The sequence below is a fragment of the Haemaphysalis longicornis genome, unplaced genomic scaffold (genome assembly GCF_048455015.1).
Source record: "Haemaphysalis longicornis isolate Haplotype H1 unplaced genomic scaffold, Haemaphysalis longicornis Haplotype H1 scaffold_9, whole genome shotgun sequence".
NCBI classification, from domain to species: domain Eukaryota; kingdom Metazoa; phylum Arthropoda; class Arachnida; order Ixodida; family Ixodidae; genus Haemaphysalis; species Haemaphysalis longicornis.
Window position 1 is genome coordinate 146,515,721 of NW_027526460.1, and position 24,620 is coordinate 146,540,340.

Sequence of the window (24,620 nt, forward strand, 5' to 3'; positions counted from 1 at the left end):
TGGGCGCATTTTGCGCAGGTAAGTCGGCCGCGACAGGAGTTTGTGCCGTGCCCGAACCGTTGGCACTTGAAACAGCGCCGCGGGTTCGGGATGTACGGCCGGACTGAACATCGGATGTAACCTGCGTTGATGAATTCTGGAAGGATGGACTTGTCAAAGGTTAGGATGAGGTTCTTTGTCGGTATTTGTTTATCGTCTCTGCGGATGGTTATGCGCCTGACCGCTGTTACGCCCTGACTACGAAGGCCCTCCAGCAGGTCAGCTTCAGATTCATTTAGTAGGTCATACTCGGAAATCACGCCCTGGGAGCTGTTTAGGCTGCGGTGGGGCGTGACTCGGATTGGCAGATCGGCGATGCTGGTTTGAGCAAGAAGTTTATTGGCCTGATCCTGGCTACTCACCTCGACAAGAATTTCACCGGTTCGATGTTTTTTGGCCTTATACGACCCTCCAACAATACAGTCAAGAAACTTTGAAATGAGAAATACAGACTGTGAAGCAAGAGATTTTGATTGGTCTACAGATTCCATCACGATGAAGCGAGGATAGTTGTTTGGTTTCGGAGGACTCAAGTTAGGAAGTGGTGGAAAAGAAACTTCGGTGCGGCCCCTTTTCGGGGGCCGATCACGTCTGGGGGGGGGGGGGGGGTTTGATTTATCCATATGGCATAGGAATAAGCAGGGAGACGGGGGTACTTTCTTCTTTGACCTTACCCTGGTAGCCAAAGAGGTTCCGGAGCTCCCTGCCTGGTGAACAGACAGGGAGCCCGCCGCCGGAGCTTGACCTGGGCTCCGACGGCCACCGTTCGTGGTTTCTAACCCTCCACCTATAAACACATCGCCACGGTTGGATCCAGCTTATGTTTGGGGGCTCGGGGTCCGCGGTATCGCCAGTACCGTCACCAAGATTACTCAAGGTGCCCCGTGCGGGGTCGAAACAGAAATCAAAACCACGCCGAGTGAAACTACCGAAACTAAGAAGAATTGTTTTTTTTATCATTTGTGCTTTATATTTTAGCTGCAACTAAGTCGTACACCATAACGCGTTTTTATACCGATCGCGTGGTCCTCGGGACGTCAATATCCTATTTCTGAAAATCGGAAGACCGCTCGTGTGTTTGCGACAGCGACGACATTTTTAGTTGTTTCAGAACCCTTTTGCCAGAGGTAGGGATAAATAGAACATGTCCCACTATTTGGCATGTTCAGTGGCATTTTTCAGTGCCAGTGGTAGCCAGTGGTAGCAACTGAAACGTACGCTGCAAGGGTGTTGCACTATATGAAGATAGAAAGACAACCAAACTAACTTCGATCGCACAATAATCACCCCAGGAAAAAATCGTAATAACTATAACCTAATGGATACCACCAGTGATTAAACAAGAAATATCACACCATCGAGGTGCGCTGGCCTAGTAGAAAGGAGCGGTAATGATTCCCTCGTTCATATGACGGGATTCTTGTCTGGTGTCTCCAGCCTCTGTGGTGCAGAAGCAGGGGACGCTTATCATTTCAAGCACCGAGGTAGTAACACGAAAAGGAGTCAATTTAATGAGCAAGGCCAAAAAGGTAACGTAAGCATTCCGAGTCCGCGTGCAAATGAGGCCCTCAATCAGATGTCCTGATACTGCATGGACGTGTTGTCGGGGCTCTCGAGGCGCCACTCGAGCGGCTGCCGGACGCAGCCGAAAAGCACAATGGCGCCCGTGGTGATGCTTCGGACGAAGAAGAGGAAAGGCCGGTCCACCATAAAGTGCGTGATCGGGGCCATCTTGGACACCAGGTCGGTCACCAGGGCAGAGGTGCGCCCAATCTCGTCTCCTTCCTCCGACACCTGCGCCACCCCGGAGGGCAGAACACGTTGCCAAATGGAAAGCGCGAGGGCGCCCGGGAAGCATGGAGAGCATTCGACCCCGGACACCGAACGACGGGCATGGATGACGTAGCAAAAACATTTCACACCTGCACGGCAGTCTTGGCAGACGATTTGATGCAGCTGTGTCTAGCACGCGTTGCTCGCTTACGAATGAGAGAAGAAAGGGGACCGAAAGTTTCAGTCGCAAAATAGTAAATAATCAACTCCACAATGCAAGTGATGATGACGAGCAGATGCTATTTTATTCAAATGTGTCGAGATCATTTTGGCCACCTACATTAACAGTAATGATTCGTTTGACGTTTAGAAATGTTCTCCTACAACGAGCTGAATTTTGTTAGGGAAAATGAAAACTTGTCGTGAGGTTCTCGGTCGACCAAACTTGGCGCGAACTGCCTCTTCCGAGCCCAACATTGCCGGCGAAGATCTGAAAGAAGTGGTGGTACCTCCAAGGTGACGGCCTGTATCAGCTCGGTGACATGCAGGCCTTTGAAGCCCGAGATGCCGGTGAAGTCGGACTGGTCGGCCGCGAAGATCCTCGTGATTCCCAGCTCCTCAATGAGGCTTCGCAGCTTGTTCCGCCCTGTGATCACGAACTTGGGCAGGCTCAGACGCACGTTGGCGCGCAGCTTCAGCTGCCCCAGCACGTCCCACAAGGTGTCGCCCTGCAGCAGGCTCTGCTGCGTCAGCCGCAGCCCGTCAACGTCCGTAGGCAGGACCTGCGCGCGAGGATTTCCGCCGGGATGCTTGCGCTGCTGTAGCAGGATTTCGACCACGCGTGAGTCATCGTCACACAAAAGGGCACGTAAAAGAGCGTAATGGCAAAAACGTGTTGCAAGGGGTCTCAAGAAGGCCCCAACTGATCTGTACGGGCGCGGGACGGTGCCTCGTCATGCGGTTCCCCTGACTAAGGAGGCCGATCGTGCAGCGGCGCTACTTTGGGGCTCCCAAACTCCCTTTATTCTACCAACGAAAGTTGTTTACCCCCATCACGGACACACTGCAGGCGAACTACACAATTTTGGTGAACAGTCTTGCACTCAAAATTAGGACATTTTATGTGCTAAGGGGGGGGGGGAGGGGATCGTCAGCCCTTTTAAGGATACGAACCAACAACCTCCGCACAGCGAGGCCCGTGCTCTGACAAAGTCATCTACGGGGGCTGCTGCAGTGCAGCTTGCGTGTGTGTGTGCATGTATGTATGTAACTATTTCCCATGCTTAAAGGTGGTAACTAATGCCGCTGACAAAATGCAGGCTAAAACGAGCCTTTATTAGAGCTCGTGGTATGAGACTGAAGCACCTACACCATGATAGCAAGACCGTCTGGACGGAGTTGTGTAGATGTGAGAATACATTGATACCGAACCGATGCTTTACATGCGATCATTTTTGGAGAACTAGAGGCTCGCAGAATGACCACAGAAAGTCAAGAGCAACAAGGTAGGCATGGGAGTGTGAAAAATGGGATTTTAAAAATGTTTGTTGTTGAAAGTCAGGATGTGTCGATGATTGTGTTGAAGCCCAACGAACTCTTCAGCTTGCAAGAGCTACTCTCAGAAATATTCCGTATTACACTAACCCAGGGGTCCGCAACGAACTATCTGCGGTACGCATGTGCCTCACGGGGAAGAATTTTGCGGTCCCCTGTACAAAGTCAGAATTCCACCTCCCCCTCTCTTCTTGTCACTTTCTAACAGAAGGCCGACATGTCAATTTTAACCTCGCAGTTTCTATTCCATGACATCTATTCGAGTTTCGTTACTTATGTTCCAGTTTTATACATTATTTTCAATCTGCCGAATTTTGTTATTTTACCGCAAAGCCAACGCCCCCCCTCCCCCTCCACCTTCAATTTCCAATTTGCAGTTCGGCTCCTGCTGTGTCGGCTTAATGCAACTCGGCCCTGAGTGCGAAAAGGTTACCCACCCTTGCCCTAATTACACCTAGATCACTTAATGCTAACAGGACATACATCCCGTAGTGCCGCCATTCCTAGTTGTGCAAATTGCTGCAGTGCCAGTGATAACACGAACGTTCGTTTCCCGGCTGCAACCGTGCTTGTGCAGTGGTGCTCTCTTTGCGCCATATCGCCAATATATCACTCTGATTAAGATTCTAGCTTGCTTCACAGTTTGCATCAAGGAAATATATATATACGGTACCTGCTTTCATCCAATGTAAAGCAGCGACTCTAATTATACGACTCTAATTCGCGGTTGGGCACTTCGGCGTACGGGAAAGCCCCGTGCGCGTCATCATGCTTCGAGGTGAGCGTTCTTCTGAACCTGTGTTGCTGTTTCATCTTCGTGGTCCCAGGACCACGTGGTGTTTCTCCTGTTTTCTACGAACGAGAGGGTGTTATTCAAGTGGCGGCATAGAGTGGAAGAGGGGAAGAGAGATGCTCACGAACACCATGGCCAGCTTTCCCGCGCGGTAGGGCACCTCGAGCGCTCGCAGGCGCAGGGCGGGCACGTCGGCGTACGGGAAGCGGCCCGTGCGCGTCATCATGCGCACGTCGAGCTTGTCGGTGCGCGACACGTGGAAGCTCATCATCTTGGTGGAGCGCGGGTAGAAGCGGTCCTTCCAGAGTCCCTTGAAGAAAACCGCGCTCACCAGCACCATGGACGTGTCCGGCGCGAACGTCTTGCGCGACACCAGCGCGCCCACCTTGCGGTTCGTCGCGTTGCTGCACCACTCGTTCATGGCGCGCGCGTACGACTGGTCCGGGCACTGCGTGCGTGCGGGGAACGACGCTGGGGAACGGGGGCTTTTATCTCTCTCTCTCTCTTTTTCTGAGTGGGTTAAGCTTTTGCAAGATTGGTACATTTCACACCCAGAAAAATGCAGGAATGAGAATAATGATTCCCATGTTGCAAGCAGGACGCTAATGAACAGGGGAGCAAACCCTCGAATGTGAAGCATCTTACAGTGCGCGATAAAAACATCTCGGCTGAGATAAGAAACAGTATTGTAAAGGTATGCCCAGCATTAACAAAAACGCCTAAAAAGGTTCTCCGAATACGCCTTTAGAAATGTCGAATAAGTTCTACATATGTCATCACGGAGTGTTTCATTGTGATTTTAAGAAAACACGTCTCTAAAGCGAAGAAATAGAAACACTAGGCAAACTCACGATGCTGAGAAAAGGTACGCAAGATGCTTACAAAGTTTAAGCACCAACTAGCGCAACAATCCACGCTACTCAAATGATTAGTACACTCGGGTCCTGCATATCCATATGGGACGCCCTTCAGGACTGCGGTCAACATTGCCATTGCCGGTCATGTGACGGCAGTAAAACAGACTGCCTGTGCTGGCTATTGAAGATAGCGAACAATTCTGAAAGGTTTGACTTTTTTTGTTATTGTTTTTATAAACTCTAGATTTATGCAGTCTTACCGTAAGAACTTCAGTTTCCGGACATAGTTGCAGCTATATCTAGCAAAAAAAATCTTCACCGCTACACCTAGTAGGGAGAGTGTAACATCCTCCCGTGCCGTCCCATCCCCTTGTACACCATTTCCTTCGAAATTGCGAAATGCTGGCACCACCCAAGCCCCGAAACAAAACCTAAAAATCAGCCCCTCAAAACGGTTGTAGGCGTGTACTGCATTGAAAGGCAGGGAGGCGAATCTTTATTGCGTGAGCCATTTCAACAGACTTCATCACACATGTCATCTCGCAATTTGCCCAGAAAAACCCGAGGCGTCTGCAGCTGCTATTCAAGGAAGATTGACGGAGTGCAGTTCTATGTATGTGAATGTATTGTACTGTGTGCTGGTGATCAGTTGGTGTGAGTCGAGAACCCTCACGCAGCTAGACTTCCACTCTTCTTTACAAAGTGACAGTAACTTTTCGAATTTTCTTTATTAACTTTATTTCTTTGTTCGGTAATATAATCCAATGTATATCCTCCAAGTCTGGTTCTAATTCGCTGTTTGTACTTTTGTTTGTACTTACTTTGTACCAACCGTACCACCCCCCCCCCCCCCCCCCCCCGCTAACAGATGCCCCCCCTTGCAAAAAGTTCTGCCGACGCCCTTGGCCATGGCCACCAGCGAAGAGCCGCCGCTGAAAACTAACCAACCCGGGGCGACGCTCTTCCTCTGTGAAACCGCGTCCCAGCGTCGTGAAGAGACGCGGACGCCCAGGAACGCCGGCAACGCAGCAACCGGCACCAACAACGCCGTCGACGCTGCAGCCACCCCCTGTCTCCACGGCGGAGTTGGGCAGCGTCTAGCGAAACGCGGACGCGAAAGGGCGAGCACCATGCCGGCGGTCTCTAATATTTAAAGGGAGGCGAAATGGAAGGTTCCCTGAATGTAGCAACATTAAACGTCCGGGGTCTGGCTTCAAAGAGAAAACAAAACCAGGTATATCGCCTTTTAATCGATCAGGACATCGATGTGCTAGCAGTTCAGGAGACGAAGGTGGACGGAGAGGAAGAGACCGAGGGCATGGTGCGCCGTTTCACGTCGAGTTACTACGCTTCTGTAAGTCACGCTGTGGGGACGTCGGCGGGTTGTGTGTTGCTCGTAAAGAAGATGCCGGGTCTAGAAATGCAGGCGGTCACAGCATGTCTTTCTGGCGGCCTTGTTGTGTGCGATTTCCAGTGCAATTCTGTCGAGTACAGAATTATTTGTGTGTACGCGCCAAATGCATTGGAGGCGAGGTTAGATTTTTTTGATAGCCTCAAGCAACACTTAAACACCGATAGGCGGCTCATGTTATTGGGGGATTTTAACTGTGTACTGTCGAGCCGTGATAAAGCAAGCGAAACCACCTACAGAGACGCTAGCACTAGTCTGCTAGCTGAGATAGTAGACGAATTCGGGTTGATTGATGTCGGGGAATGCCTTGAGGGTACGAGAGACGTGAGATTCACACATTTTCAGGGGTGCAGCCATGCACGGCTAGATAGGTTTTATTTTTCGCTAAATTTAGTCCAACAATGTCATGGCTATGATGTACAGCCGATTTCTTTCTCGGATCACTGTTTGGTTAAATGCAGACTGGGTAGGAAAAAACAGAACACCCCTTTCTCGTGGGATCTGCGGAAACTGAATGAAAAGCTGTTACATGACGAAATGTTCATGGCTTTTGTAGTAGAAAAAATTACGGAAATAGCTGAAGGCCACAACGGTAAAATCGGAGAGAAGTGGGAGCTGTATAAGCAAGACGTTAAAATAAACGCCATAGAAAGGTATAGCTGCATAAAATATGAGGAAAAAAGAAAAGAAACCTTTTGCGAGCGAACCTACAAAAGTTGGTTGCGTTGGAGAACAAAAATCCAGGAATGTTCAAAGGCGACATAGGGCAGATTAAGCACAAACTCGAAGTCATTGACCAAGACCGCTTTCGCGGAGCGCTAGTACGGGCGAGGGCGGAACATTGGACGTTCGGGGAGGCACCCACAAAACGGGCGTTAGGAATAGAAAAGACGCAAGCCCGGCGGAATATGATTAAAGAAATAGAAATCAACAGTTATGTAACTTCGGAAAAAGAGGAAGTGGAGCGCGCATTTTTCGATTACTATAAGGCACTGTTCGCGTGCAGAGAAACCGACATAGAAAAATACAAGCGAGATTTTATCGGTGCGTTGCCACGCTTGGATGACGAAACAAAGGAATGGCTCGAACAACCCTTCTCGGCCGAGGAAGCTAAGTGTGCCATCGAAAACCTGAATCCGGGCAAGTCACCGGGTCCTGACGGGCTTAGTGCGGCGTTCTATAAACATATGAAATCTTTGATATCTCCTGTTCTTGCCGACATGTACAATCAAGGCTACGAAATTAAAGCGCTTCCTCCATCTTTTTCTACCTCCCATACAATACTAATTCCGAAAACAGACGACAGGCAAAAATTAAGGGATGTTAAAGCATACCAACCAATCTCGCTGACAAACGTTGATTACAAAATTTTTATGAAGGTTCTGGGGAAAAGTTTACAAATGGTAATCCAGAAAATTGTAGGTCCAGATCAGACGTGTGGTATCAGGGGTCGTAACATATTTACGAATATCCACAAGGCGAGGAGCGTACTGGAATGTTGCGATGCAATGGGCTCGGGCGTGGCGATTCTCCAGCTCGACCTGGAGAAAGCCTTTGACTGCGTCTCCCACAAGATCCTGTTTTATGTTTTAGAGCACATCAACCTTGGTTCTGTCATTGTACGGGGAGTGGCGATGGCGTACCGGAACTGCACTACACGGTTGATAGTGAATAAGGAATTGGGAGCGGTCATCGAGGTGCAGCGTTCGGTGCGCCAGGGTTTCCCCCTAAGTCCTTTATTGTTTTGTGTATACATAGAAGTGCTGTGCCTCAGCATCATTCATAATGCTAAAATAAGCGGATTTAAATTACAGGAGACAGAGGTCAAACTTCTCCCCTATGCTGACGACATTGCCGTTGTTTGCTCGAACAAAGAAAGCGTGATGTTCGCCGTGGAAATAGTGAAGCATTTTGGGGAGGTCACGGGGAGTCTCGTAAATTGGGGAAAATGCCTGGGGTTTTGGCACGGTGAATGGATGTCAACGCCAGCGATCTTTGCTAATGTAGCTTGGGTAACCACCCCAGTAAAGTACTTGGGAATCCCTCTGGAATACTATCGCGACAGTGAGCCCTACTGGCGGGGGCAGGTGCAATCACTCAAAGAGAAAGCGGAAAAAATGAAAGCAACTGGGCTGTCAGTGTTCGCGAGAGCCCCGACTTGTAATCTTTTCTTCGTGGCAAAGCTTTGGTTCGTTATGCAAGTGCTGCATTGTTCGCGTTTGAATGTCCAGAAGCTGCATCGCGTATTTGCTGTTTTTGTGTAGGGGTCCACGTGGGAAAGGAGCAGTAGGACGAATTTGTTTCGGTGAATCCGGGAAGGCGGATTAGGACTGACTCATCTGTTTGTACGGCAACTCGTAAATCGATTTTTATTTCTACGCGATGTACAGGACCCTTTTCTGCGCACTGTAATCCAAGTTCGGTTAATGCGGGCTTTGCCAGAATTTGTGGTTTCTTCAAGTTGCATGCCAGGTGGGGTCCATGGATATTTTAAAGAAATTGTTTTGTCATTACGATTTTTATCAACGCGTTTTTCGATGCAATATCTGGCCAGTGTAACTAGGAAAAAAATATATAAGGATGTATGTGACGTAGTCTTCCCAGTGCCACTGTATAGAGCTGTGTACAGCAATGGTCGAGGACAAGATGTGTTAAAGAGTCAAGCGAATGAAAGTGTCACCTGGGGCAAAGACTTTCTTTTTTAAATTGCACACGGGTACACTTTCAGTCGCTACTTAGATGAATGAAAGGGGGCTCTCGGTTCCATGGGGAACCGACTGCCCCATTTGCAAACAACCCGAAACTGTAGAGCATGTTTTTCTTCATTGTTGGGCCGCAGTGTTCCTTTGGGATGTCCTCCAACGGTCACTCCAGAAAGATTTCCACTTAGTCCACACGGTATTCGTTTTTTGTGCATTGATAGAGAGGATGGTGTACCATTTGACAGTGTCATGTTGTTAGGTCTGCACAGCATTTGGCGTTCTCGCATGGCTTGGCTGCATTGCGATGTCGACGCGCGACCAACGAGACAGCATTTTAGGGAAAGTGTGTCACAGTTCGTTGAAGTTCAGAGAGCGAAGAACTCTCCGCCAGAGTGGTTGTCTAAAATTGAACCCCTGACTACGCTTAGGGAATTTTAAATGACAACACCGGCCCTGGGGGGCATGGTGGCATTACTGTGATTTTTTTCTTTGTCATTGTACCTGGTACCTTGGGCATGGTGGCATTACTGTGATTTTTTTCTTTGTCATTGTACCTGGTACCTTGTGTTGCTGTCCGAGATGGGCAATAAAGAAAAAAAAAAAAGGCTGAATCGAGTCACAGACAGACAGACAGACGGACAGACAGACAGACAGACCGAAAATTCTGGGTTTAAGTAGCCCAAGAAAGACTATCGTCTTTAAAAAAACTGGCAGTGGAAGGCAGGCACGTACGGGCGGAAAAGCAAGCACAAAAATTGGCCGCGTATCTGCTCCTTTTGTTGCAAATGTCAACAAAAGACGATAGTCTTTGCCGACATTTGCCAAGTGAATGCCTCTCTTTTCTTTCACGCTCACCTCTGGTGCTGTTCCTCTTGCGTCGCGCTCCTCCCAAGGTAAACACACTAAAGGTTTGCTCAGGTCTATTTAAATGTACCGCGTTCCACTGCTACAGGCCGGGTTCCTCGATGCTAGCGCTGCAGAACGGCGGGGACGCGCATGAATCGAGGCGCCCCACTTCAACGTTTATAGAACCGCGTTGCCCTATAGTCCACATGCGTTCCAAGCAGAACGTGGAACCTATCTAGTGGAACCTATCTAGTGGAACCTTTCATAACTGTTGGCGCTTCATTTCTTAAAATGCCGCCAGAAGATATAGTGACGCGGGCGACAGCAGGTGACAGTGTGAATTTTTTTTTCTGCAGTGGATGTAGTATTTCATTTCACGCATCTATGGATTTTTTATAAAGGAACACTGTAAATATCCTTGTGTATTATTTTCTGTCTTATATTTGCGTAATGTCTTGTTCATGTTTAAACAAAGATGACCAGTAGGAACATATAAACCAGACTTAGACGTTTAGATTTGGGTGTGAGTATATAAGACTATTGCGCAGATTCTCTTTCGCTCTGGCCGGGTCGCTGAATCGAGTCACAGATAGACAGGCAGATATACAGGCAGACCAAAATTTCTGGGTTTAAGTAGCCCAAGAAAGATAAACATCTTTTAAAAGAACAGAACTCACTCTGGCGAAGTTTCCGACAGGGGGCGCGCGAGCACAGAGAAGGCGGGAAATTTGAATTGCACTGGGTGGAAGCGGATAACGGTGCTACAGCCCGTTATGGCGAATCACTGCTCTGCACTTCGGACAGCTTTGACATTTTTATTTATTTATTTATTTATTTACTTATTTATTTATTTATGTACTTATTTATTTATTTTTTACTGCAGCCCCCCCCCCCCTTGGGGACATGACAGTAGTAAACATTAGAGAGAACAATTAATGCAGCCATTAAACAAAACAACACAGCAATACAACAAAAAGCCCAATCACGACCAATGAAGTACAATGTTTTTCCAACGCAAGGGGACGTATATCCCCAGCAGGGTGTCTACCAAGTTGACGTTTTCAAATTCCCTGAGTTTTCCAGGTTTTCTCTGAGTTTTTTTGATAAATTCCCTGAGTGACACAGAACTCTGTTTGACGTCAACACGGGCTGACACCCCTTCACCAGTTGCTGTCACCCTCTAAAAAGCTCCTAATAATACCTATGACAAAATAAAGTTTGAATGCTAAACAGTAACTTTTATTTCAATAAAAAATAATATAGTGGTAGTAAAATTCAGTTAAAGAAATATCGAAAAAAAACGGTAAAACCATTCTGCTATGTTCTCACCTCACACGCAATGCCTCAGTGCTGTATTTCACTGCTTCAAAGAGTTTATTTTGATTTGGATGAGACACCTGCATACTAGCACATTAGGTGCCCTTAAACCCCGCCACATTTCTAGCATCAAAGCAGTGCACAGGATGAGCGGGAAAGTTTATTCGGGATTCACATTGGAAATCAAAAAGCCCTCAGCTACACCCCGCTACGGTGACTCCACATAAAGTTCCTTTGGTGCGCAGTGATAGCTACGGAGCCGAAACATGCTCTGTCTTCCTACGCAGCGCAATATAGTGCCAGCTTGCAGTTAAAAGTAACTCTTAAAACGGAGTACAATGTCTATATTTGATACTTAAGACGTATTTTGAAGAGGGCTGCGAACTTTTAAAGTTGAAAATGAACAGAAATGTGTTTTTATTATTACACCAAATTCCCAACGCAAAGATTCGCAACATGCGTCCACTAACTAGAAAGCACAGTAGATGGTGCCAGGCGTTCCAGCATATGATTGAAAGCTGCTACTGCCCCTATAGACTCCCTTACGCGGCAACAACAAGCTATCGCAGCGCGGAACATTTTCTTCCGCCTTTCAGGAGTCTGGGAAACATGCCAGAACACAACGGAAGCGTACAGGGGGTTGGGAAGGGGGGGGGGGGGGTGACCCGCCAGCTGCACACTGGAACCAGTGACTTCGACGGCTCCGGAGAGCTGTCCACTTTTGACTTGGTGTTACTTGAGCCAGCATTACCATGAATTTTGCTTCCTTTAAAAAGTACAGCAAATTTTTCCTTATAGAAGTACAAATTTCATGAGTTTTCCCTGAGTATTTCCAGACTATTCAAAATCCCTGAGAATTCCCGGTTTCCCCTGTTTTCCAGGTTGGAAGATACCTTGCAAATCCCTTCCAGTGTTCAGCAGATAAAGGGAAGAAACAAAATTTGAATGGGTTAGTTCGACAATGTTATGGCTTGAAGTTAAGATGGTGATTGCTTCTGGTAATAGACGGTGAGGCAAATGCTATGTATGTGTAATCAGACGTGTGATACGCTGAATCAATAGAACTGTAGCAATTTCAATAGATCATGAAGTCGGCGCATGAGTAGTGTCGTAAGTTTCCAGAGGGTAGGACAGGGGAAGGCGAAAATACCGTTCTTAGCGGTTGCAAATAAACCTGAGAGCTTTTTTTTAATGGCCTCGATTTTATCGATTTAACCCTCCTTGTGAGGGTTCCGTGCGGGCACGCGTAGTCAAGCTTAGTCAAGGCCCTAGACTTCTTTATTTTTTTTTATTTTTCCCATACGCTGAAGGTGTGCCGCACAGTTTTACCACCCCGGAGATTCGATTGGGCGCCGCAACGCGGCACTACGACTGCGCGCGATTCTTGTCCACCTCTCTCTGCTGCCTGGCACGACCTGCTGGACTCTAACGATAGACAGCTTTGCTTTAGCAATAGCGGTGGCGTATATTTTAACACGAAAGTTTTATTCCGGGATACACCAACATTTGAGTGACGTCATATCCGTGACGGAAATGACGTCAGTACAACAAAGCAGGCGGCCTGTAAAGGCTGCACCCCTGCACATAGGGTCTTTTGCGGGGAAGCAACCTTTTGTACTAAAGAGTATGTTATAAATAGGGTTGTTTGTTGATGGGATTTTATATATTAACCCGAAAGTGTTTTATGCCGAGATACGCGAAGATTTCACTGACGTTATATCTGTCACGGAAATGACGCCAGTACGCCTTTGCTGAAGCGACCCGCCAGCAGGAAGTCGCTCGCCAAGCACACCCACAAGACAGCCGCCGACCCGCACATGCTCAGCTGCAGATTTCGCTTTTTACCGATTCCTATGACACAGGAATCAAGCACAGATTTTTTTTTTCATTGCGAACACCCAGAACACACCAAAAATAACAAAATACAGAAAGGGCTTGCGCTTGAGCTTACAGCTCGTCGCACGAGCGCCCGGCCAAATACTCAGAAAAGGTAGGCTCCAAAAGATTGCCCGGTTGCAGTGCAAAAGGGGGAAATGGAAGTGGATTCAGAGATTGCGTTTACCTTGGGAGAACCTAGACCGAAAGGGACTAGCGTGAGACGTGGGCGGGGGAGCCAGAGAGGCCATTACGTTGCACGGGCTGCAGTAGAGCATCGTATTCGAGGACATTTGCAGCAATTGGAGGAGGAAAAGCGCCTATTTTTTTCTTTTTTCGTGATCAACTTTGGCCATCTCGCCGAGTCCGTCCGGTTTATTGCATGTAAAGAGCCTGTTTTCGTAGTTTATTCACCTGATGCGCAAAACAATGATTTCGTGATACTTCTTTGCAGTTGTATCAGCCTTTTTCCAGGTACAACGAGGCTGTACATGTGTGCCCTCACATATATTTTCGGTGCCCGTGTTTCAAAACTCCCGCGCCCCACGAAGAGGCAAGACATAATGCGTGTGCTTCCACAAGGGCGAAGCTAGAAACGGGTGGTCAGTGGCAGCGAGGATAGTGCAATCACCTTAGAAAGTAAACAAACATTGCTCCATACCAATAAAAAAATGAAGCCGTGCCAATTATTGTGAAGGCTGTCGGAGGTGCAGAGCAGTGATTCGCCATAATGGGCCGTAGCGCCGTTATCCGCTTACTGCTACCACCCAGTGCAATTAAAATTTCCCGCCTTCGCAGTGATCGCGCGCCCCTGCTTGAAACCGCTCCAGCGGGGGTTCTGTTCTTATTGTGCTTGCTTTTCCTCCCGCACGTGCGGCGTTGCATTGCCACTTTTTTCGCTTACCATCGTAAAAACCAACCCAAATACGCTCCTAACCCTATGGACGCGGGCGCTGCCAGTTAATTACGTATATTTTACCTCAAATTTACCTGCAGTTTCCTTTGAGCTAAACAACGGGGATATGTATGACAAGCGTCAGCGGTTAACGAGTTTCGAACGCTTATGACTTGGCTTTCGAAGCCTCTGGATTACGCCACGACGACAGCCGCTACGACGGAACGCCGTCTGGCTCCACTTGGGTCCAACGAGCGAGCCACGACGACAAGGCGAGCCCCTGAAGCGGTCTGCAGTTAAAAGGCATTCCTCCTCCTGCCCGTCAGAGACGAGCTCGGCATGAAGGCGGATGGTAGGAAGCGGATAAAGTGGTTAGCGACGCCGGCACACCATTAGTGAATTTGGAGGTACTTTTCGGATTGATACATTTCGGTTTGACTTGTGCGGTGTGTGAAAGGCAGACTTTGTATCGAGAACGTAGCAACGTTCAAAGTGTGCGGGACATGCGAAAATTCTTAACTGCAGGGTGCTGTGCCTTGAGGACGCTTCCGGAATAGCAATAGGCTCCCATGTACATTGCCAGCGGTCACCCATTTTCATATGCTCGAACCTCGAAGTCGACGTTCTGCGCCGTTGTCATGTACTTGGCCTCTACATGCGCCCGGAATGTGGCCAGCACGGGGCAGTTGGACTGCAGGAACATGCGGTTGGCCACGTAGAACATGTGCTCCGCCGAATCCATCTGCGTGCAAGACGCCACCGGTAACCGAAAGAAGAAGGGTCCTTGATGGCTAACGCTGGTTGACTTGTTTTGCACGGCTCGATTCGCCCACCTCGAAGACCAGATTTCGTAGTTGCATTTTTAACTGTACAGACTCCTGGGTGAGTTGATATTGCACCGTTCAAACATTGATAGCGCTTGCGGACAAGGACAAAGAAAAGAGATATTACGGAGCGCTGGACACCATACCAGAGACACCATAGCGCTTCTTGGTGTCTCATCTCTTCTTTGTCCTTGTCCGCATGCACTGGGAAAGTTGAACCGCTATCGATACACGTAGCGTCAGGATATTTGTAGCCGTGTAAGTTGCGGTTCCTTCCACTGCTTGTTTGACAGAGAGCATTTGACGCGAAGGGCCGCACATAAAATTGTGCTAATTTTTAAGCAGAGAGATGGCATTCAGTCCGTAATAATGGATACCAGAAGAAAAAATGTGCTCCAACTGATTGCAACTGATGTCAGCGAAATCGGCATTTTTTCCCGTGTTGTTTCCTTGGGCAGCAAATAAACTTCTTCAAGGGAACCTTAAAATTTAAGAACGCATACACGAGTACTATAAACTTCACATTTTATTACTATCCTCACGAAATTATGCATCAGTGTATTTTTGGTTCTACAAACTGTTGAAAAAAGAAAGTCAGATGGCTGATGTTCAGCAAACGCACTGCTTCGAAACCCGTTTTCTTTCTCGATGACGTAATTTCTGAAAATCCTAATTTGCCAGATGTGCCAACAAACGACGCACTAAGCCGGCAGATACTGAAGTTGCGAATGATGTAGCACACGGCAGTCACAAATTGCGTGATTTGTGCATGACTGCATTTCTATGGCTCACAGAATTTCTAGCGAAAGTTGTGGTTTCTCTCTACCTTTTGACTGCTGATTTTGGGGAAACCGTATCGAGTACTGCTTTTAGCTGCCTTTCGTTCGCTATTCTCCCCCCTCCTTACTTCCTATTTCATTTCGACTCTCACCGAGGCCTTGGGCCGTGTGAAATGTACTTTTCTTCTTTTTCAATAAGGTGTCTTATTCATTCATTCATTCTCAACTTTTGTGCGTACGTTAAGCGGAAATTTTCAGATTTTCCGGCAGCGAAGCGACCTGTTCTGTACTGTAGCTGTACACTTTGCATACACCCCTAATTGTAGAGAAAAGAGGCATCGCAGGTTATCATAATACAGTGTTCTTGCTCAGGCTGGTGCATGAATAGTTAAGGTTTAAGCCACTGTGCTTACGGATGTTCCCATGTTTTTGCGTGCGCCCACGGGTATGTCACCTATATTCACGTGGAGACACGCAGCAGCAATCCAACGTGCACTGCCTCGCACATAACAGGGAAACAGGTCGTCATCACTTACAATCAATATAACCAATGCGCACACACACGCACACCCATACGCACTCTCCATATTTATTTATTTATTTATTTATTTATTTATTTATTTATTTATTTATTTATTTATTTATTTATTTATTTATTTATTTATTTATTTATTTATTTATTTATTTATTTATTTAAAACCAAGCACTTATTGGCAATAAAATCACTCAGTGCTTTATCGGGTGTTACATTTGAAGTTGCAAGAAATGGTCAGTTTCACATACAATAAGTTATACTGATAAAATGCTGACCATGAAAAGTGGAGCCCAAACCGGTCAGACTACCATTTGACATTCGAAACCTAAACCCACTAGCTTCCCACACGCGCATACTGCCAACAAATATGGCACATTCCCATGCTCAACCTATGAGCGTGAACCAAACGGCAAGCGAGCAAGTTTCTATATTCTATATTGTTTAGGGGTGTTACCAGATTGCAGTTCAGCGGGAATTTCTTTGGGTACTGCTTTCCCCATGTGATAACATTTGGTCTTCCCCACGCACGTACAACGACTGGTAGACGCTGCCGAAAGGGTTGTGTTCATAGGGCACACGCGGAAATGATTTCACAGAGGCTTGTAGCATATCAGACGGCTGGTTGTTGCTCACGCATTGCACACCTCTGCATACGAACAATCGGGCTGTTCTGCGCATGCATATACATTTTAGGCGATCGTCTATGGTGCATACCTTGCAGGGACAAGTCCTACGCTCTGCTACACTCGTAAGTTTACGGTCCCGCGAGATCACCAAACTGGAACCGGCAACATGTTCTCGGGGTATTCAAGCGACGGTACTGCGTTGACGCAGACTGCATAAACGAGGTTACACGCGTGCTTGTGGCTGCCTACATACCGCTGTTGGGTGGTTGAAGCTTGGATGAGCGAAGCGACACCTACACGCAAACGTCTCCTCTTTACATAGGACAGGTGTGGACAGAACAAAGGCAAGGTACACATGAGTAGCCACAAAAGCATCAAGGAGCAGGGTGTAAGCACGGTGCCAAACATACATTCGCCCGTCTGTGCGTATTCACCCAGGTACGTATCCGTTTTCAACAAGGTTCATAAACGTCTAGTCTCTTATTGGTGGTGACTATAACAACGTATCCACGGATATGATAAAATGCCGGGGGCTTGATTCAATACCTTCAGTGAGGAGTCAATTCCAATTTGGGATTTTAAACGCTAGGAGGGGCCTTGTTCATAAGGCCCTGGTTTACTGCTCCGGATTAGTTCAAGCCGCCACTGATGGCCTAGGTGCTTTCGGTGACCGCCTGGTGACCGCCTTAATGTGGTGATCACCTTAATCTTTGTAATTACCGCCAAATTTCTATCACATTCACGGCTCGCAAAGTCATAGAACATATAATTTCAAAATATTTATTTCAATATATAGAGACCAACAATCTGTTTTACAATAAGCAACACGGTTTTATAAAAGGCCTTTCAACCGTGACTCAGCTCTTTGAAACCGTTCATGCTTTCGCTACTACGATAAACTCAAAAGAACAAGTCGATGTGATAGCAATTGATTTATCTAAGGACTTTGATAGAGTATGTCGCCATAAACGTATTCAAAAAATGTTGAAACTTGGTATTGATTCGGAAATGGTAAGATGGGTGGAAGCTTACTTGCGCAATAGGTTGGAGTTTGTTGAAATAAGCGGCGCACGTTCATCTCTTTTAAGCGTATCCTCAGGTGTGCCACAAGGCTCTTTATTAGGACCTTTACTCTTTTTTAATTTATGTGAATGACATCGCAACGGTTGTTCCTCGTTTTGTTGATGTAAGGTTAGATCAGATGATTGACTCTTGTTTTGTCATTTGAAAAGTGTTTCTGATCAGACCCTCCTCAATGATGCCCTCCGGTGTAGTGATAACTTGTGTGAAAACAGGGACATGAAAATTAATTTCGATAGAACTGTTTGCATGACAGTTTCAAACAAAAAATCTCCCTAAACTATAAATACACAATAAGGCATAGATAAATGAAGAGTTCTACTGAGTTTAAATACTTAGGTGTTACTCTATCCAAAAATTTAAAGTAGGACAAGCGTATTGACAACATTACAGGACTGGCAAAGCCAAAGCTGGGTTTTCTGAGAAGGATACGAAGAAATGCAACACTCACTGTTAAATGGTTGACCTATAAGACAATTCTTGGACCAACAATGCAGTACGCAGCCATCATCTGGGATCCGCATACTAAAACTGAAATTAACAAACTTGAACGAGTCCAAAGATTGGCATCGAGGTTTATTTATTCAAATTACAGAAGAACACAGTCTGTATCACTTTTTCTTGATAGAGCTGACCTTCAACCATTAGCCACGCGTAGAAAAATAGCTCGTATAAGATTTCTATATGACCTGTGTCAGAAAAACTACAAACTGGATCCCTGAATGTACCTGCGCCTCCAGGACGAGTGTCGGCTCGTACCAATCACTCATTTGTTGTTCAGGCTTATGTACCGCGGGTAGACGTATTTAAGTTTTCGTTTATGGTGCGATTTAGTGTTGATTGGAATGCGCTTCATCTCGAGGTGTTTACAGGATGCAGATCCTCACTGTACTTTCAACGACGGCTGGACCTGTTTTTTGCTTAACATTGTGTATTGTTCACCTGTTCATCTCCCAGCCTTGCTACAGCCTGCAAGGGCTAGCAGTATTGTAAATAAATAAAAGAAATAAAATAAACTTCACGTACACGAGCATTAATGAGAATTATTTTCCATCCATTGAAGCTACCAGGGGCTGCCACATTAGCTGGGAATGTGATGTGGCCTGCCACATAACGTGCGGGAGGATCCATTCGTCCTGAATCGACTGAATGGAAAGCTGGGTATTGAGCAGACGGGCAGTATGGTCCTCGGCAATTATACTCGCGCGAGTACCTTGAAGCGATCGACGATGTACTCGACTGCGGGCAGCTCGAGCTGCAGCAGGCGGCAGAGCTCCTGGCGCGTGGTTCCCTCGGAGCCCGCGATGAGGGCGGCCATCGAGGTGGCCAGCGAGATGGGCGAGAAGACCACGTTCCACTGCAGCCGCGACGGCACGTCCAGCATGAGCGACAGCAGGGACTGCCCGAACCGGTTCAGTAGGCGGCCGGGTTCGCCGGAACTCAGCGACCTTCCTGGGATTGGCGGCGCGGGGGAAAGAGACGCTGTTGGCTGCTCGGACAGTGACTGCGGCAGCTGCGACGAACCTGCGTAGCGTGCAATCGCGAGTTCTTGAGCCATACCGGTGCCACTATGCCAACCGTTAGCGTACAAAATTCGAAAGAACCGACTGCAAGTCCAAGGGATATGCTGGACGCCACAACGAAGGACCGAAGAATGGTAGACTAATCAGAAAAGAGAATAGTTGAAAAACACAACTCAATGCCTCACTCAATGTGCCCTATGACAACCAGAATGGGCGCGACAGAAGTTCCGAAAAAATATTTCCAAGTCAGATGGCGGTAGGAAGCATCTGATGAGCTCTTGGTGAGTATACACAAACACGCTCCATCCCAATAAAACCTTAAAGGAGCCATGAAAAGAAAACACAAGCTTGGTTCATTGAAAACATTGCGTCGTTAGAATCATACTGACACCACTTTTAACGTAAACTTCGCTGAAATAAGCTACATAATTAGAAAAAATGGGAATGGCCATGCGACCCACTAGCTCATTTCCCGCAACAGAAGCTATGATGTCATACCAGACAACTCTGCGATTGGCGGAGGGCGGCAAAAGCAAATGCAAATTAGGCAGAGTTTATAAGCTTGCAGAACGAGCTATTGGCGCTTAAATTTAGAGCACATTCTTTTTAAAGCCCTAAGAATGGTGGGACAAACAGTGCAGCTATGAAAGCGCACGTAAACAGAAGTACCGATGCGTACTGCTGTTGGTACTGCGTGCACTATGCTTGGTTTAGCTGGACAAAACTGTGGGGTGTCGGGGTTTTTTCAGACGACACTAGCCGATTGACGCAAGCGACGGTGCCTTACGTGACCGTATTCGTCGAGCGAGCGCCATGTTTCACGAAACGATTGTTTCCACGAACGAAGCAAGCCAGGTACAAATACGCTCACAAACAAACCAAAGGCAGAAAACGGCTTGCCACGGTGTGGTGACGCCATCTAGGTGCAGTAACGGTAAACACGGCCCTGTGATGTCATTGCAGACCACGAAAAGCACGATTTAGCCGGAAAATCAAAATCTTAACTTAAATTATTATTTCTCAGTGAAAAAAGCATCGTTTGTATTCGGACAAGCGCTGGGGGCACTATAAAACACGAAATCTTTCGAATAACACAAACTTGTGTTTTGTCTTCATGGCTCCTTTAAAGGTCCTCGCCGTGCCAACCAAGCGACGTATTTCACCGTGGTGCAGTGTTTGTCGAGTGGAGCAGTCGTACTTTCCGCTCTCTCTTGCATCTTCGGGACAATGACCCTGGGCAGCCTAAGCAGGCATGGATTTTTTGACGCATTGCTGTTAAAGGAACCGTGCAACACTTTTCTCAGCTTTTTTTGAAATCTCAAATGCTTCCAGAACGTAGTCACCCAACACACCCAGTGCGGAGATTAGGCGGACGCAAAGTACCTCAGCAAAAAATTACTGAGCACTATATGCTCATCAGATAACTTGGAAACTCGCTTAAAAGATTTTTCTCACTTTCCTGGTATTGACGTTCTTCGACGGCCCGAATCACGTCACTGAGCTTATGTAGCGGCTGTCGGTCGGTTTTTCTTCAGTCGCAGCAGTAAGCACTTTTAGATAGCAACTTTAAAAATAAAGCAACAAAAACAAAGCAGAAAGAGAAGGCGTATCTGGTGCGACGAGCAAATCACGCAGTGGAGCTCCGTGCTGGCGATGACTGTAGCTTTCGCAGTGCTTCCAGGCGCAAGGAAAGAGTGAAAGTGTTTATCGAAAGTGTTGCAGGGTTCCTTTAATTTGAATCATCACACCACACAACTCTCGTTTCGCCCATCGCCCAAGAGCCTGGCTAAGACATTTTCTTAGTGAATTTACAATCTATTCTCAGAGATTTGCTATCTCTCACCCAGGATTTTCAGTGATTTTTAAAATGCGGCTCAACAACAAAGAAAAAAAGCAATGTGAAAGGGAAGGTACAGCTCATGCTCATTGAACACTGAAGAGTTTTAGGTTAGATTCTGAAATTATTTTGCTTTTCTTGCTTCTGTCTCACTTTTCCAGGTTTTGTGTCTTCCCTCGCTTTCTTTGCAGGGTTGCAAGGTTTCATTCTCCGGGAGAATAAATTCCGGGATTCTTACAAAAGCACTGCTCTGTCAGATTATTCAGACGTTACCCAGGAGTCACACACGGGTTGTTCACTGACGACTCACTAGTAATTCATGGGTAACGGGTTGCTGGTGAATGACGCAAGCGTAGGTCACCGGTTTAATCCCTCCAGGTAATCACTCATGACCTACGAGTGATCAGCCTCTCTTGAGCCATTTGAGGTCAGCCACCTATTCACAGTGACTGAGTGGCGACCGGTCAGCCACCTATTCACAGTGACTGAGTGGCGACCAGACAACCTGTATTTCAGCGACTTATTTTCGCATGCCACATTCGGCGCATTTTCACCACCAGAAAAGAGTGCTTTGATTGCAGGAGCGGCGCGGTGGGCATGGACTTTATGCGTGCATTGTGGTCGTTGCTGACAACACCGGTCGTTACTGTACCTGGAAGTTCTCACGGTGCTTTGCAGTAGTGATGGGTGCCCTGCTATTCATATTAGTGATTTCTCGCGGTAACGCTAGGCTCGTGGTAGAAAAGTATTTAAAAGGCGCCAGTCCTTCCTACGTCATTTAGTTTTGGACGTCGTTCTGTGGCCGTTCATAAGTAGAGTATGCCCGTTGACCTTGTCCGCAAGGAGGATAGCTTTCGTTCCGCATGTAGTTGATAAAATATACGAACGGGCTCCAACCAGACACAGCCCGAAAGGCCTCATCACGGATGTGAAAGATCAAGAGCAGAGTTCGCGCGACTTCCAACAAGCTAGGGGGAAACGCATCACTGCAAAACTGTGGTTGATTCCTCTGTAATAGGAATCGGTAAAGCCCGAACGTGAAGTGTGCAGCGAAACCTGCAGCGACGTCCTGCTACGGGACGCTTCACGAAAGGCGCGACCACTTCGGTCCTGCTCCGTGGCCTATACGGCAGGCGGTTGCGTTAACGAGCTCAGCTTATGGAACGCCAGAGGTAGAATTTGTAGCTTCTAGCGTGCACACGCGAACGCGTTCAGCTGCCCGCTGGCGTTTCTCTTCGCAACAAATCAGTCGCCGTTCGCGCCCACGACCGCCTATATTTTGTACGACCTACGCATGCCGCCCCCTCCAACGGCCGTGCGCGTCCCCAGAAATATCACGTGGTCTCGCTCTGGCGCCGGACGCCCCCGTCAAGTGGCACTGCAATTGATCCTCAGCTTGGCATGTTGCGCGCGGCCCGTCGTGGTTTCCATGCCGTCTGCGAAGTTCCACGTTTGCAGATAACGTAAACATAGCGGCAGTGGCTCGCGATTTTTTGATGTTAATGGACCTCTCCCGGGGTACGTCACGCGGTGGCGGTGACGTCACGGAAATCGCACGTGCTGGGTGTGGCCGGGAGGGTGGTTGGCAAAACATTCCGACCGGCGCGCGGCGCGTATGCAGTGAGGCTGCATTAGACGCGCGCAAAAGTGGAATTTTTGTTTACGTGTTGGCTTTTCTGATGCCGGTGGGCTGCTGTGCTCTCGGCTACTCAAATTTTCCGAGCAAAATCAGCGGCATCAGACTTTTCGGAGTCCCCACAGAGGTAAATTCGGCGTGTATTGTGGATGCGCGCAATGTGCCGAAGAGGCTGGCAGCCAAAGCAGCGACATAGTCTGCTCTTACTCGTAGCAACATTTCGCATTCTCGAACTTCAGCTGTTCTCCAAAGCGCAGTCATACGGTCTACATTGGCAGTCCGCGCTGATTCGTGGAATGAAATGATACTGTTTATCAACCATCTGCTATCATGCAGCACCAGCAGAAATTTGCTCTAGTGAAATAGGGGGGGGGGGGGAGGAGGGGGCAGACGGATATTTTCTTGCTGCGAAATATTGTCATGTTTTGAGGAGGTAGAGCACTGTATTAAAAACACAATGAATGCCTAACCTGCTTAGGCGACGCGAAATAAATGTTTCGACGAGGGATCCGCGATAGCCGCCTGCCGCCTGATCGACAACAAGTTTGGTCTTTTGTTATGGGGGGATCTGTTCAAGACGAACGAAATTCATTGCTTGTAAGTACAGTAAATTTTTACCTTGATCAATTATATTCAGCCTTGAGGATGCCGGAAAACTGAGATGCTTGCCGTGCTCACATGTAGCATCGTGCCTTCGGGGCGAGATGGGCCGCTCGCGCGACTCGAAAAATGTGTTTGCCCTTAGCGAACAGACTCAGTGAATGTATTCATTTGTTGCGGCCTCCCGACGCTGGCGTATGCAGCGGGCGTACATGGACACTAACTTTAACTATCATGAAATAATGACTACCGAAAATATTTCAGTGCACTGTCGCAAGATATACGCACTAACCATATGTGGCTGCTATGTTACTCTCACAATGACGATGAACCATTTCGAGATTTCATTGGGGTAAAGGGAAGAAAACAATCGGTCAATCTCGTAGAGATCGACATCATCGCGATATTTTTATTGGGATAATTTTTGGCTGTTGCTCTTCATATTTTTGTTTCGTTGCTGCTTATTTTACTATTTAATCCTTTCATGCTTTACCTTTCCTTTTTCCCCTCGACATGAAATCGTGTGTACGCCACTGCCTCCGGGCGACGCAAAGAGACCAAGAACAGGGAGCGTTTAGCTGCCTGAGGCACCGCGCTTAGCTTAAGCGGACCTCGAAAGCAACAATAAATTAGCTTTCCTTGGTATGTGCACCGAACACAAAGAATCTTAAAAAAACATTTTGGGATGCGTCGCAACAGCACCAACCTTCAGAATGACTCGTTTAGGCTGTTCTGCCGCGCACTGATTATCCGAAAGCGTCGCTGTTCAGTTGACCGTACAGTAAACGAAAGTGTTGCGGAGGTTGTAGATGCGGAAAGCTACATGGAGGTGCGACGGCCACAGCTAGGATAGCTAGACCCCCACCTGCAATGTGGGAAGCCAGTGACGGCCCGAACCAACGGCACAGCGTTCCTTTCGGGCGCAGCGCGGCCAGGCCGTGCCGTCGGCGCAGGCGCTTTCTGCCAACCGCCACCTCACTTCGCGGCCGCCAGCAGGCGCCACCCATCGCGCACGTGCGCTTAGTGACGTCACGTTGTTTACATACAGGGAGAGGTCCATTAGCTAGGCATCTAAGTCTCGTGAAAATGTATTTGTATATATTCGTGAAAATGTATTT

The 24,620-nt window shown here is 47.6% G+C and overlaps 1 protein-coding gene across 1 annotated transcript in view; it reads right to left on the reverse strand.

Moving 5' to 3' along the window:
- Window positions 1-1,611: 1,611 nt before the first annotated feature.
- LOC144153478 (leukocyte elastase inhibitor A-like) overlaps window positions 1,612-24,620 on the reverse strand; it is a 34,295-nt gene continuing 11,286 nt past the window's right edge. The window contains exons 2-6 of the mRNA XM_077685120.1: window positions 19,120-19,430; window positions 14,673-14,804; window positions 4,284-4,607; window positions 2,322-2,594; window positions 1,612-1,833 (exon numbers count right to left, since the gene is read on the reverse strand). Coding sequence (XP_077541246.1) covers window positions 1,612-1,833; window positions 2,322-2,594; window positions 4,284-4,607; window positions 14,673-14,804; window positions 19,120-19,430 — 1,262 coding nt within the window. The remainder of the gene's footprint in view (window positions 1,834-2,321; window positions 2,595-4,283; window positions 4,608-14,672; window positions 14,805-19,119; window positions 19,431-24,620) is intronic.